The 15,031-nt window shown below is 43.8% G+C and overlaps 1 protein-coding gene across 1 annotated transcript; it reads right to left on the reverse strand.

The window, feature by feature from the left end:
* Positions 1 to 1,683: 1,683 nt before the first annotated feature.
* Positions 1,684 to 4,404, reverse strand: S100a9 (S100 calcium binding protein A9). The gene is made up of 3 exons (NM_053587.2): positions 4,391 to 4,404; positions 3,893 to 4,054; positions 1,684 to 1,994 (listed from the first exon to the last, which is right to left on the reverse strand). The coding sequence occupies exons 2-3, from the start codon at positions 4,043 to 4,045 to the stop codon at positions 1,806 to 1,808; spliced, it is 342 nt and encodes a 113-aa protein (NP_446039.2). The 5' UTR covers positions 4,046 to 4,054; positions 4,391 to 4,404; the 3' UTR covers positions 1,684 to 1,805.
* Positions 4,405 to 15,031: the final 10,627 nt, after the last annotated feature.

The following is a 15,031-nucleotide window of genomic DNA, read 5'->3' on the forward strand; positions in this document are numbered from 1 at the left end:
GATGATTGCCAGTATTCATTTAGCATTCTACTTCTATAACTCTCTAGTCTGCTGAGGATATGGGTGTGTATTTAGAGGACACTGGTTTAAGACCTGGTACTTGGAAGACCCACCACAGCCATTTGTAATCTGGGATGGGAGTCTATGGCTGGAGGTCAGGGAGATGAATGGGGAGCTATAGCTGACATGCCTGGTGGAAGGACAAGGATATTCTGAAATGACATTTGTGCCCTTTGCATTGGCCACCACACTATTGAAACACCGCACTCCAAGGAAGTGGAAACACCGCCTCCCCCTGCCTCAGGAATTTCATGAAGGGGGAAGAAAAAGGTTGAACTCTGGTGCCAGTCAGAGGAAGAGCTTGTGTCCTGGAAAGAAGTTTCAGAGTGCTGGCAGTTGGTCAGGTGACCTTGCAGGAGAGATTGGAGCCAGACAGTGAGGGACAGGACAACAGCTTGATTAGGAACACCAGGTGTGCACTGCTGGCCCTGTGCTTAAGTCTAAATTTCATACCAGCTTGGGAGATAGGCTTCCTGGGGTCACTTGATCTCTTTGTTCTTCTCTCCAGTGTGGTAACATTGAATAAAGTCCATATTTTTTGTGCTTCTTTACTATCATTTTGCCTCTATAATTGGTTTATTGGGACAGTTGGCCGAGCATGGCTTCTTAGGCTGAAAGAAGACAGGCACTAACCCTAACTCTAGTTAACAAAGTTGCACTGGTGTTTCTTAGATGGGAGCAGTTCTGTGGGAGGTGGAACAGGACTTGCAAAATGTAGCATATGTATCTACCTGCGGGGCTGAGCTCCTATCCACTGATTAGGGACTAGGAGAGTTTTTAACCGCCTTATGGAACTTAAAATTTGAATCCTCCGCCTCTAGAGGGTCTGTAAACTGAGTCCAAGCTCTTTATGGGAATCAGGGAATTGGAAATGGAGAACCAGGATGAGAGCTCATTCCCTTTTCTGGGCCAGTGAATGTTTTCACTCCATCTTTCTGGGGTGGCTAGTAGACTTGAGGGTAACTGCCATTCCCATTCATGTGAGGACCACAGGAACCCATCAGCACACATATTTAGGATTCTAAGTCTATTGGGAGAGTTGTCTGCTCTCTTCAATTCAGAAAAGAGTTTGCCTGTTATTCTTTATGTATCCTTACGCAGTATACCTCCTCAGTCATGGAACACTTAGGTTCATTTTAGGAAGGTTTTGTATAGGGGAAAGGAAAGGGGGAGGAGGAGGGGAAGCATGAGGGAGATAGGGAGGAAGGGAGGGAGGAAGGGAGGGAAGGGAGAGAGAGAGGAGGGAGGGAGAGAGAGAGAGAGAGAGAGAGAACACACAGCAATAAGTGAAATAAGACTATGTCATGCTACTGAGGTAGGAAGGTATTTGGGAAAGGGACCACACGTTTCTGTTTTCTGCTCTGACAAGGGACATGTTGACAAGCTGGATGGGTACTGTGATCTGTAGGGTGAGGCCTAATGTCAAGGAGAGAGACATGGTGAGGGAGATAAGACGGAGGGGCTCAGTATGACACAGGTTGCTGGCTCTTTCTTCTTCTTCTTTTTTTTTTTTTGTTATGACTTAATGGAAGGCATAAACTTCAGAAAAGGACAGGGTTGTTTAGCACTCAGACTCTGGGAAGGAGGCATGGGAAAGCAAACAGAAACAGCATGCAGAGCACTGGAATGGATAAAGACTTTATTTATTCATTTTTAAATTATTTCCCAGCCCCAGAACCAAGGTCATTTAGTAAGCTATTCCCTTTAGACTTGGTTGGGCAGATGTTACATGGCTGACCTCTTAATTACTTCCCACAGCCTTTGCCGTGGCTGTGGTCATGCCCACGTGGGTTGTTCTCATGCAGCTTCTCATGACAGGCAAAGATCAACTTTCCCATCAGCATCATACACTCCTCAAAGGACAGTTGATTGTCCTGGTTTGTGTCCAGGTCCTCCATGATGTCTCTTAGGAGATTTTCATTTCTTTTCTCCCTCTGTGAATGAAACAGAGGAGGCTGTTAGGGCTTGGGAAGAGAACCCTGAAGCACAGTGAGGGGCTAGATAGCAAATGCACAGGAAAACCTACCCTAAGGAGTTAGATTGAAGAATAAGAACAATGTACTGAGTATTCATGATGGAGCAACTGCTAAACATTTGCTAAACACTGCATTTTTTCCTCTAGAGAGCTCCCTGCCTTGAGCACCAGAACTCTACTTTTCTGAAGACCAGGCAATTAGTAAGTATAGAAATATCCATTGTTTACCCTTCTAATTACTTTAACAGATAGAAATAGAAACACCTTCTAAAAGGTGGGGCCTGGGGGTAGAGCAGAGGAGGTGTAAATTTGGATTTGACATAATCCTCCTGGAGGATTATGCCCTCATCACTCTTCTCAGTTTCTCTCAGTCATCCCTCACCCCAGTCACTTCCTTGGAGGTAACTAGTTGTTAAAGCTCATTCAGGATACTTAGTTGAGGAGGCACCCAAGAAACCAGGCAGTATGGGACCTTAAAGGGGCAGAGCATGGTTTGCTCTGCTGACCTCAAAGAGTGTGGTAAAGTATGGTGGAGACTTAGATAAAGTGAAAAGTTCAAAATGTGGTGGCTCACCATCATCTAGCTGCATTCATTTGCTGGGACACCTTGGCTAAGCAATGCTCCCTTCCACAAACTGAGTAGTTCATGTTTGTGGTCTCTGTTTCCATGGGTTCTAGCAGAATATGTCAAGAAATGGAGTAGAACCCATGGAGGGATCACAGAGAAGAGATCTTCATGTGTACTTCTGTCTACCCCGAATTGGTATCTTGTTTGCCTGGAGTGCCCACTTATAAAGAGATATCTCTGTCCCTATTATCTCCCATAGTGACAATTCTTGGTCCCACGTTGGCAGGGAATCAACCAAAAGAGGCTAGCCATAATATGGACACTCCACAGGGGAAAAGTTATAAAAAATAAAGGATGTTTCTGACTCTGACACACACACACACACACACACACACACACACACACACACACACACACACACACACACACACAGACACTCTCCCCACTCCTTTCATGTTGATCATGGTGGCCATCTCTGCTGTTCTTTCACTTCATGCTTTTTTCTTTAATGACCTCACAATACATATAATATTCTCTTACCTAGAGGCTGGACTCTGGCCTTCGTCATCTTGAAGCCCTCTCTCCTAATAAAGGCAATTCTGAAGGGTAACAGGTTTTAGCTTCCTTCTCCAGGAACCAACTGAACCTGTCATCTCATTGTTTTAAGATCCCTTGAGTTCTTTACCAGGGACCAGGTTTCAAAGTATTATCCCCTCAAGGGGGCTATCTCTCTCCTTCCCTACTCTCTCTCTCCCTCTCCTTCCCCTCCCTCCCTCCCTCTTTCTTCCTTTCTCTCTCTCTCTCTCTCTCTCTCTCTCTCTCTCTCTCTCTCTCTCTCTTTCTTTCTTTCTATAAATCATAGCCACTCATTATTGATGCACCCAGCACAGACTATCCACAGAATCTCTTACCATTCTCCCAGCTCTCAGGTCATTGAATTCACTTGTGTTTCTTTCTTTTTTTTTTTTTTTTTTCCTTTTCTTCAGAGCTGGGGACCGAACCCAGGGCCTTGCGCTCACTAGGCAAGCGCTCTACCACTGAGCTAAATCCCCAACCCCTTCACTTGTGTTTCTTAAGGCTATGTGTCACCAACACTGGGATATGGGTTCCTGGATCATCTCTACAATCATCTGCCCAAAATAGGGCATCACACACTGCAGATGTTCAACTGAACCATTTCATGTCTAACTTTGAGTGCCTCTAGTGGCAGAACCCTGCTGCCCTGGTGCTGGGATTTGCTCTCAGACTGCTGCAGACTGCACTTTCCTCTCTTGCCAGCCACGTCTTACCTTCAGAAAATTTGGCAAGTCCTTATTCACCATTTCTTTGAATTCCGCCTTGTTCAGGGTGTCAGGATGTCCATACTTCCTAGAGTACTGATGGAAAACATTGATGATGGTGCTTATGCTGCGCTCCAGCTGAGATCCTGTTTTGGCAGCCATCTTCTTGCTCTTTGAAAATAGAGGAAACAAAAGTTACAAATAAAAGAATGGGATGCCAAGTTTCCCTGACCTAGTCTCTGGCCATTGTTAGGCAAAAAAGGGAGGGGGAACACAAAATAAAAAGAACAGGTAGGGTGCTACGTAATAGGGCGACAGCTCCCCCCACATACACACAAAAACAAAATATTGATTATCAATATTCTTAGAAGAAGTGAAGGAAGATATAAAATGAACAGGTCAACCTAGGAGGGTTTCAAGACGAGGGCTTGGAAGAAAGTTGGCCAAGGGAAGGAATGAAAGATCTAACAGGCATACTCCTCTCCAGGGAAGATGAAGCTTACTTACCAAAGCTAAGGAGCCACAGAGCGTCTGGCAAGAGCAGTGTAAGCCCAGCATTTATAGGCAGCTCCTTGCTAGAAACATGGTTATCTCTGGGAAAGATTGCTTCACAGGTGAGCAGTGTGGTAACCCTGATAGTCAAGGAGCTGGGGTGGAGCAGGAAATGTTCACACAGCTCTGCTGTTTTGTGAAATTCCCAGCCTTGGGCTTGGAGCTTGTTTGGGAGGAAACTAGTTAGTTGGCTCACTTCCCTTCCATCCAACCTCCCTCTACCCCCTCCCCCCATTTGCTAACTTTCATTTCCTTGTCCTGACTTGTAGTATACACAGGGTGGCAGGGGAATCATAGTGGCCATCTCGTTCTGGCTCTTTCCCCTGAGTTTATGGTCTGAGCCTCCTCATGTGCTTCCTTGGCTCCTTTGGGAAGGGCGAGGGATCGCCATGGCATTCTTGAATGGAATTAGTGTTAGGAAGCGCCTCATTAGTTTCCCAGTGGAGAAGAGTCTTATGTTCAGAAGGGGACCCAAGCAAGGTTATTTAGCTAGCATGTGACCTAGCAGGGACTGACTGCAGACTTAACTCGTGTTAAGGATATTTACTACTACATTCTCCTCTTGCGGCTGAGTGAGGAGCTGTCTTCAGCATCTCTCAGCATCCCTCCTACAAATCCCATTCCCAGCTGTCATTCATGTCCCCTAGGAACTTATATCCTAGAAGGTAGCTGATTTAAAAATGACTATTATTAGCCTAAAATAGCTATACAGAGTAATGACTTTCATTTTAACATATATGCCTATAATATACTTTGATAAAAAATTTCCCTCTATTTTCTTATCTCCCTTTCTCTATTCCTCTTTCCTCCTTGTGCCTCTCTGATAGTCTTCTTTCACGTTATTTCCTGGGGGGCAGTGGTTAATTAAGTCACCCTTTAGACTCTATTACATTAAGGTATCAGTCAATGGATCAATGTTGGGCTGCCATTTGTAAAACGTTAAAGAGAGGCTTGTTGGAGAAAGGTGTCACATAGCTCAGGTTGGCTTTAAACTTGCTGTGGAGCTGAGGGTGATCTTGAATCTGATCCTCCTGAGTCTACATCCAAGTTCTGACATTACAGGCATGTGCCACTACACTCAGTTTATGTGAAGCTGGGGCTAGGGCTTCGTGAGTGCTAGGACATTCTACTGAGAGAACTGTATCCTGGCTAGTTTTCATCCCATACCTGTACTGTCCAGTTTTCCTGGTGCTGTTTTTTTTAAAAGACTGTCTTTTGCCCCTAATATTTGGGTGCTGCTCCTTTTCTGAAGTTAAACAGATGGTTGTAGCTGTGTGGACTCATTTCTGGATGCTCAGTTTTAAGTTTGATATCATTTAAATTTAATTAATGTGATTTGAGTTTATTAGTCGTCTCCCCTGTCTTCCCTACTCCTGTCCTCCCTGTTCCCACAGCTTTCAGTAGCTTCCTGTTCACCTTCACATCACATATGTTCTGCAACCTTTCTCTAATTTCTCAACGTATCTTTCCCCCCTTACATGGCCTCTTTTCCAACTTCTAGACCTATGCCTGAGTTCACACCCTCATCTGAACATCTATCTATACATATGCCTATCTACCTACCTACACATGGAGGAACATTAAAAGCTACAATCGCCAGCGTGTATATGTACCACGTTTTTATTATCCTTTTACTGGTCGATGGAAGTCTAGGCTGTTTTTGTTCCCTCATTATTGTGATTGAAGCAAGACACATGGTTGTGCAGGTGTCTCTGTGTAGGATACGGACTTCTGTGGGTATACACTGAGGAGTGGCGTAACTGGGTCATATGGTGGCTAACCTAACATTTGAGAAACCTCTGGGATGGTTTTCATAATGACTGTAGCAATTTACAGTCCCTTCAACAGTGACTGTAAGCTGTCTTTGTCATTACAGCTCTGTAGCATTAAGTTGGTATCAGGTATCAAGATGTCCAGTAGTGTTCTTTAAGCTCATGCTTGCTTTGGCTATCTGTAGTCTCTTGTGTCCACATACATTTTTGTGTATGCATTGTGTCCATTTCTTTTCTAGGTCTGTAAAGAATGTCATTGGACATTTGATAGAAATTGCATTGAATTTGTAAATTCCTTTTGGTAATATAGCCATAGTCACAATTTAATTGTACCAACCCAGGAACATGGCATTTCTTCCCATTGTTTATTCTTCTATTTCTTTTTTAGTTTCTTTTAATTATTATTTTTTTAGTGGTTTGCGATTTTCATTGTAAGAGAAATCTCACCCCCATGGTTAGGTTTATTCCTAGGTTTCTTTCTTTCTTTGAGGTAGAGCGAGTGTGATGTTTTTCCTAATTTCATTCTTAGAAAGTTGATGACTGCCATATATAGAGAAGCTACTGATCTTTATATGATGACTTTGTATACTGCATATCTTGCAACTTTACTGGAAGTGTTTATCAGATCTAAAAGTTTTCTGGTGGCAGATTGAATGTGTGTGTGTGTGTGCCTGTGAATATGTAACAAGTATGAATATGTAAGTATATATGTGTATTTATGTGTATGCTTGTGTGTGCAAATGTGTATGTGTATATGCATGTGTATATTGTGTGTGTACTTGGACCTGTGTGCATATACAAGCACTTGTGTTTTTGTTTGCATGTTTGTTTTTGTGTGATTGTGTATATGTGCATGTGTATGCATGTGTATATGTATAAACACATGTGTGTATGTGTGCTTATGTGTATGTGTATAATTTTTTATTAGTGATTCCTGTCAATTATATACCAAATGATATCCCCCTTCCATATTACCCCTGCATAATCCCTGCCATCCCATCCACCCTCTCCTTCCTCCTCTTTGCCTCTATGAGTTCACCTTATGTTTTCCTGGATTCAGGTAGGTTGGGTAGCCAGAGAAACTGAGGGCTATGAGGATTGTTTTATATGGCTGTTGAGGATGAAAACTCCTCCTGCTTCCATGGCAAGTACTTTACCAACTAAGCTCTCTTCCAGCCCTATGCACCTTCTGTTCTAATTTATGGGTCTTTTGTGTTAGTACCGTGGTGTTTTATGGCTACTGTGACACCGTAGTGTGGCTTGGAGTAGATATTATGACTCAGCATCATTCATTTTGCATAAGGTCTTCTGTATATCCTGAGGAGAAGATGGGAGTGTCAGTAGGATTGGCTTGGCTTGGCTCTTTGTAGTCTCTTGTACTTCTATATGAACTTTTGGACTGTGAAAACTTGTTTTATAGTTTTCTTCTGGGCAGCATGCATCCTCTTCATTGAATAAATACTCCCCTTTGTTCACAGAAGCCAAGATGGCATAGCTTGGCACACACACCCTCTGAACACAGACCCCACCTTACTCTTTTTTTTCCTTGTCTCTTCACTTGGACTCAGAAGACCCGCCACTCATCTCCTCACCTTAGGAGTGTGCTTCCTCAACCCTTAGTGTGAAATCTAACCCAGCTCTCACGGTTCAGTTCAAATGCTGTTCGATCCTTTCCATTGGAAGATAATCTCCTTTTTGGGGACCTGTTCATACAACACTCTGGCTTTCAACATGTGCTTTCTTGGAGTTAAGTTGTATGAATATTTGCATCTGTCTAAAACTTGGTTGTAGATTCTCAAGGAAGGTTCTTGCTCACGGTCTCCTCTCATGCATACAACTAGAGTGTGACACATAAGAAACCTTTACATTTTCTGAATCATCCTGTCTCCTTACTGGCAACCCTCATCTTCCAGGACATAGGGAGGAACTACTTGCTTTGGGCAATTCCTTGACACTCGTTTGTCCTGGACTCACCACTAGGACAAACATCTCCCCTTCACATTTCCACTGTGTCTTTTCTCCAGTCTTCATAGAGACTTTCCTCATTGTTCAGGTCTCTCCTGACTGCTTTGTTTTCTGAAATTCCAGAACAGTCCCTGGATGTGCTAATCCTCAGGCCTGAACACCTGCCTTGTGCAGCTCAGATAGCACATGTAGTTGTGGTTAAGAGTTCAGATTTTTATCAATGAGTGCATACCATGTGTGATTTTCTGTGATTGGGTTACCTCACTCAGGATGATTGATAAGTGGATATTAGCCCAAATGCTTGAATTACCCTAGATGCACAGAACACATGAAACTCAAGAAGGATGACCAAAATGTGAATGCTTCACTCCTTCTTTAAAAGGGGAACAAGATTATCCTTGGGAGGGAATAGGGAGGCAAAGTTTAGAACAGAGGCAGAAGGAAGGCCCATTAAGAGCCTGCCCCATATGTGGCCCATACATATACAACTACCAAACTAGGTAAGATGGATGAAGCAAAGAAGTGCAGGCTGTCAGGAACCAGATGTAGATCTCTCCTGAGAGACACAGCCAGAATATGGCAAATACAGAGGCGAATGCCAGCAGCAATCCACTGAACTGAGAATGGGACCCCCATTGAAGGAATCAGAGAAAGGACTGGAAGAGCTTGAAGGGGCTTGAGACCCCATATGTACAACAATGCCAACCAACCAGAGCTTCCAGGGACTAAGCCACTACCCAAAGACTATACATGGACTGACCCTGGACTCTGACCTCATAGGTAGCAATGAATATCCTAGTAAGAGCACCAGTGGAAGGGGAAGCCCTTGGTCCTGCCAAGACTGAACCCCAGTGAACGTGATTGTTAGGGGGAGGGCGGCAATGGGTGGAGGATGGGGAGGGGAAAGGGTTAGGGGGATGTTGGTCCGGAAACTGGGAAATGTAATAACAATTGAAATGTAAATAAGAAATACCCAATTTAATAAAGATGGAGAAAAAAAAGAGTTCAGATTTTTTAGCTGAAAGGCTTTTTATCACTATTTCAATCTCTTCAGTTTTATGGGTCTGTCTGTTTAGGTTGTTGACTCTTGCTGGTTTAATTTTGGTAATTTGACTGAACCTAGAAATTCATCCATTTATTTTAGGTTTTCTAGATTAACAGATTACAGGTTTTAAAAATATTCCTTTTTCTCTTGGTTAGTTGGGCCAAAGATCTGTCCCTTTTCTTTATCTTCTCAAAGAACCAGTTTTTAGAGTCACTGGTTCCTCTTTTCCTGCCAATTTTATGTTTTGCTGCACTGTAGTCAGGTAGGACACAAAGAGGATTTTAATACTTTTGAATTTATAAAAATTTGTTTTATGTCCCAAGATGTGGTCTATTTTAGAAAAACTTCCACGTGTTGCTGAGTAGAATGTATATTCTTTGGTCTTTGGGTGAAATATTCTGTGACTATTTAAATCCACTTGATGTAATATGTCAACTAATTCTGATGTTTCTCTGTTAAGTTTTCCCAGATGACCTGACTGTTAAAGAAGGTGGAATATTGAAATTATCTATTATTATTGATTGATGTTAATCTATTCTTTAAATCCAGTAGTACATTTTATGAAATTGGGTGCATTAGAATTTGATCCATGTATGTTTAGGATCGGAATGTCTGCTTGGTTAAGTGACCCTTTGATCACTGTGGAATGTCCCTCTTTTTCAGTTATGATTGGTTGTAGTCTGAAGTCTATTTTGTCAGATGTCTGGTAGCACTGCTTGATGCTTCTAGGTCTCATTGTACTACTTTTACCCATCCTTAATTTAATGCGGCATTCATCTTTAAAGCCCTACCTTAATGTGTTTCTTTTTTCTCTTTTTAAAGATTTATTTATTTTTATGGACATTAATGACATTATGCCTGCATGTGTGTCTCTTTGAGGATTCCAGATCCTCTATGACTGGATTTATAGGCAGTTGTAAGCTGATATGTAGGTGCTGGGAGTTGAACCTGGATCCTCTGGAAGAATAGCCAGTGCTCTTGAGAACTGAGTCATCTCTCCAGTCCCCTTAATGTGTTTTTTTTAAAAACAGATAGATGGATTTTGTTTCTTTTTAAAAAATTTTAAGTATTTTATTTTTTCCATTGATAAATATATTTATTCACTTTACATCCCAGTCACTGCCTCCATTCCCTTTATACAGTCCCTCCCTCCCTCCGTCCCTCCTCTCCTCCCTCCCTCTCCCCCCCCTCTCCTCTGAAAGAGTGGAGTACTCCCTGAATATCTTCCAAGCCTGGCATGTCTCTGCAGAGCTATGTTCATAACTTTCCTACTGAGGCCAGACAAGGCAGCCTATCCAGGGTTCTTTTTTTTTTTATTGGATATTTTCTTTACTTACATTTCAAATGTTCTCCCCTTTCCTGATTTTTCCCTCTGGAATCCCCTTATACCTTACCCCCTACCCTTGCCTCTATGAGAGTGTTCCCCCACTGACCTGCTCCCTCCCATCTCCCTGCCCTGGCATTACCCTACATGGGGACGTTGAGCCTTTATAGGGCTAAGGGCCTTCCTCCCATTGATGCCTGACAAGGCCATCTTCTGCTACACAAGCTGCTGGAGCCACGTGTACTTCCATGTGTGCTCTTTGGCTGGTGGTTTAGTCTCTGGGAGCTCTGGGGGGTCTGGTTGGTTGATATTGTTGTTCTTCCTATGGGGATGAAAACCCCTTGGGCTCCTTCAGTCTTTGTTCTAGCCCCTCCATTGGTGGCCCCGTTTTCAGTCCAATGGTTGGTTGAGAGCATCTGACTGTATTTCTCAGGTTCTGGCAGAGCCTCTCAGGAGACAGCTATATCAGGCTCCTGTCAGCATGCACTTCTTGGCATTCACAATATGGTCTGTGCTTGGTGACAGTATATGGGATGGATCCCCAGGTGGGGCCATCACTGGATGACCTTCCCTCAGTCTGCCCTACACTTCGTCTCTGTATCTCCTCCTGTAACTATTTTGTTCCCCCTTCTGAGAATGGCTGAAGCATCCACTCTTTGGTCTTCCAACTTCTTGAGCTTCACGTGGTCTGTGGATTGTAATTTGGGTATTCTGAGCTTTTGGGCTAATATCCACTTATCAGCGAGTGTGTACAATGTGTGTTCTTTTGTGACTGGGTTACTTCACTCAGGATGATATTTTCTAGTTCCATCCATTTGCCTATGAATTTCATAAACTCGTTGTTTTTGATAGCTGAGTAATATTCCATTGTGTAGATGTACCACATTTTCTGCATCCATTCCTCTGTTGAAGGGCCTCTGGGTTCTTTCCAGCTTCTGGCTGTTATAAATAAGGCTGCAATGAACATAGTGGAGCACGTGTCTTTTTTATATGTTGGAGCATCTTTTGGGTATATGCCCAAGAGAGGTATAGCTGGATCCTCAGGCAGTTAATGTCCAATTTTCTGAGGAACCTCCAGACTGATTTCCAGAATGGTTGTACCAGTCTGCAATCCCACCAACAATGGAGGAGTGTTCCTCTTTCTCCACATCCTCGCCAGCATCTGCTGTTACCTGAGTTTTTGATCTTAGCCATTCTCACTGGTGTGAGGTGAAATCTCAGGGTTGTTCTGATTTGCATTTCCCTGGTGACTAAGGATGTTGAACATTTCTTTAGGTGCTTCTCAGCCATTCGATATTCTTCAATTGAGAATTCTTTGTTTAGCTCTGTCCCCCATTTTTTAATAGGGTTATTTGTCTCCCTGCAGTCTAACTTCTTGAGTTCTTTGTATATTTTGGATATAAGGCCTCTATCTGTTGTAGGATTGGTAAAGATCTTTTCCCAATCTGTTGGTTGCTGTTTTGTCCTATTGACAATGTCCTTTACCTTACAGGAGCTTTGCAGTTTTATGAGATTCCATTTGTCAATTCTTGATCTTAGAGCATGTGCCATTGGTGTTCTGTTCAGGAAAATTTCCCCAGTGCCTATGCGTTTGAGGTTCTTCCCACTTTCTCTTCTATTAATTTCAGTGTATCAGGTTTTATGTGGAGGTCCTTGATCCTCTTGGGCTTGAGCTTTGTACAAGGTGATACGAATGGATCGATTTGCATTTTTTAATAGCTTATATTTTATTATTGGATATTTTATTTACATTTTGAATGTTATCTCCTTTCCTGGTTTTCTGTCCATAAACCCCCTAACCTATACCCCCTATCCCTTCTTCTCTGTGGGCGTTGTCCCCACCCTACCACCTACCCCTTCCTGCCTCTCCGCCCTGATATTCCCCTACACTGGGGATTCAGCTTGTCAAGACCAAGGACTTCTCCTCCCATTGGTGCCCAACAAGGCCATCTTCTGCTACATATGCAGCTGGAGCCATGGGTCTGTCCATGTGTACTGTTTGGATGGTGGTTTAGTCTCTGGGAGCTCTGGTTGGTTGGGATTTTTGTTCTTATGGTGTTGCAAACTCCTTCAGCTCCGCCAATCCTTTCTCTAACTACTCCAATGTGGACCTTGTTCTCAGTTCAATGGTTGGCTGCTAGTATTCACCTCAATATTTGTCATGCCCTGTCAGAGCCTCTCAGGAGACATCTATATCAGGCTCCTGTCAGCATGCACTTCTTGACATCAGCAGTACTGTCTGGGTTTAGTAGCTGTATATATATGGGATGGATCCCCAGGTGGGGTAGGCTCTGAATGGCCATTCCTTCAGTCTGCACCAAACTTCGTCTCTGTATCTCCACTTATGAATATTTTTGTTCCCCCTTTTAAGAAGGACTGAAGCATCTACACTTTGGTTGTCCTTCTTCTTGAGCTTTATGTGGTCTGTGGATTGTATTTTGGGTAATCCCAGCTTTTGGGATGATATTCACTTATCAGTGAGTGCATACCATGTGTGTTTTATGATTGGGTCACCTCACTCAGGATGATATTTTTTTAGTTCCATCCATTTGCCTGTGAATTTCATGAAGTGATTGTTTTTAATAGCTGAGTAGTACTCCATTGTGTAGATGTACCACATTTTTTGTATCTATTCCTCTGTTGAAGGGCGTCTGGGTTCTTTCCAGCTTCTGGCTATTATAAATAAGGCTGCTATGAACATAGTGGAGCATGTGTCTGTGTTGTATGTTAGAGCATCTTTTTGGGTACATGCTCAGGAGTGGTATAGCTGGGTCCTCAGGTAGTACTATGTCTGATTTACTGAGGAACCTTCACACTGATTTCCAGAGTGGTTGTACCAGCTTGTAATCCCACCAACAATAGAGTGTTCCTCTTTCTCTACATCCTCACCACTGTCTGTTGTCACCTGAGTTTTTTCCAGGAGCTCTGACACACCCAAAAGCAGAGCTAAGACCACCACTTCTGCTCTGAGGGACCTGCCTGCATCTTAGTCATTCTGACTGATGTGAGGTGGAATCTCAGGGTTGTTTTGATTTGCATTTCCCTGATGACTAAGGATGTTGAACATTTTTTTAGGTGCTTCTCAGTCTTGGTTTCTGTTGTTTAGGTGTCTCTGGTGTTAGTTGGATTTGCTGTCTCTGACAGTGACTTGACCCTCCTGTAAGCCTGTGTGTCAGCACTCCTGGAGACTGGCTTTCTTCCAGAGAGATCTGGGTACAAAGAGCTGTGTCACAGGGTCAGTTCCGGGCACAGGTGGAAACTGGAAGGATCCTGTCCCAGACTGCTTTTGGGTTCCTGTGTTCTGAGGGCTCCAGGCAGGTCCCTTGGAGCAGAAGTGGTGGTCTTAGCTCTGGTTTTGGGTGTGTCAGAGCTCCTTGAGACTGGCTTTCAGGTCTGGGTGCAGGCGGAGACTGGAAGGATCCTTTCCCTGAAGGCTCCTAGATTCCCCAGAGGGCTCTAGGCCGGTTCCTCTTGGGACAGCAATGTGATCAGAAGTGGTTGTGTCCCCTGACTTCTCAGGATTGTCTGTGCTTCTAGACTCCTTTTGTTAGTTCTACGTCTAATATGGACAGAGCAGGTTAGGGTAGAAGAGCTATTTGGGCAGGTTAAACCAAGAGGTTGGAAATGGCTTGGGTGAAATGAAGTTAGGTGGACAGATGACTGGCGTACAAGCTTGGAGTGCTAGGGTAGATCTGGATGGGTAGAAGGGTTTGGTGTGGCATAGGAAGGGCTTGGGCATTGTGAAAATAGGTAAGGAAGGTCCTGGCAGAAGTCTAGAGATCAGTTGTGACATAGATAGTAGAGGACAGACTAGACCAGAGCACTGGATGTGGAGTCTGGGTTACATCGAGCTGCTTGGGGAGAAGGTATGGATAAGAGGGTCAGGGGGACTCACTGATGTAGACCCTGGAGAAGGAAATGGGGGTTCTGGTTGTGTGGACAGGTTGGATGTAGTGCAGAAGGGACTTGGAAGTGCTCCAGGGACTTTGGTGGCTTCTGGTTTGCTAATTGTTTCCTCTTGTAGAGGAAGTTAGCATCCCCCCTCACCAAAGTTGTCCTTCACCAACTTACCTGCCTGTCTGTAGGTAGCCACAGATAGCTCCTGAGAGCCATCCTATTGTACCTCTGACCCAGAATGTGCAGTTTGAGACAAGGGTGCCAGGAAATCCAAATCCAGAGAGTTCCCAGGTGGTGGGTGAGGAACTAGACTATTGTTCTGCAATCTCTGGGCTCTGTTCACACCCAGTCTTTGATGACTAGCTACCCTGAAGGCCACCTTCAGCCATGTCTGTACGTTGGGCTACTCCTGCATTCATGTGGAGGGGTCTTCAGCCCTCTGGTTTCTGAACTCTCATTCTGAAGGTCTGTTAAGTCTGCACACTTCTCTCATTCCTGCCTGGGCATCTCTGCCCAGAATCTCTGATTGCTGGGAAACTTAGCCTTCCAAGCTGAGAAAGCTGCTTGTCTCTTTCTTGTTCCTGGATGCTGTT

Source organism: Rattus norvegicus, chromosome 2, assembly GCF_021556685.1.
Source record: "Rattus norvegicus strain SHRSP/BbbUtx chromosome 2, alternate assembly SHRSP_T2T, whole genome shotgun sequence".
In the NCBI taxonomy this organism is placed as follows: domain Eukaryota; kingdom Metazoa; phylum Chordata; class Mammalia; order Rodentia; family Muridae; genus Rattus; species Rattus norvegicus.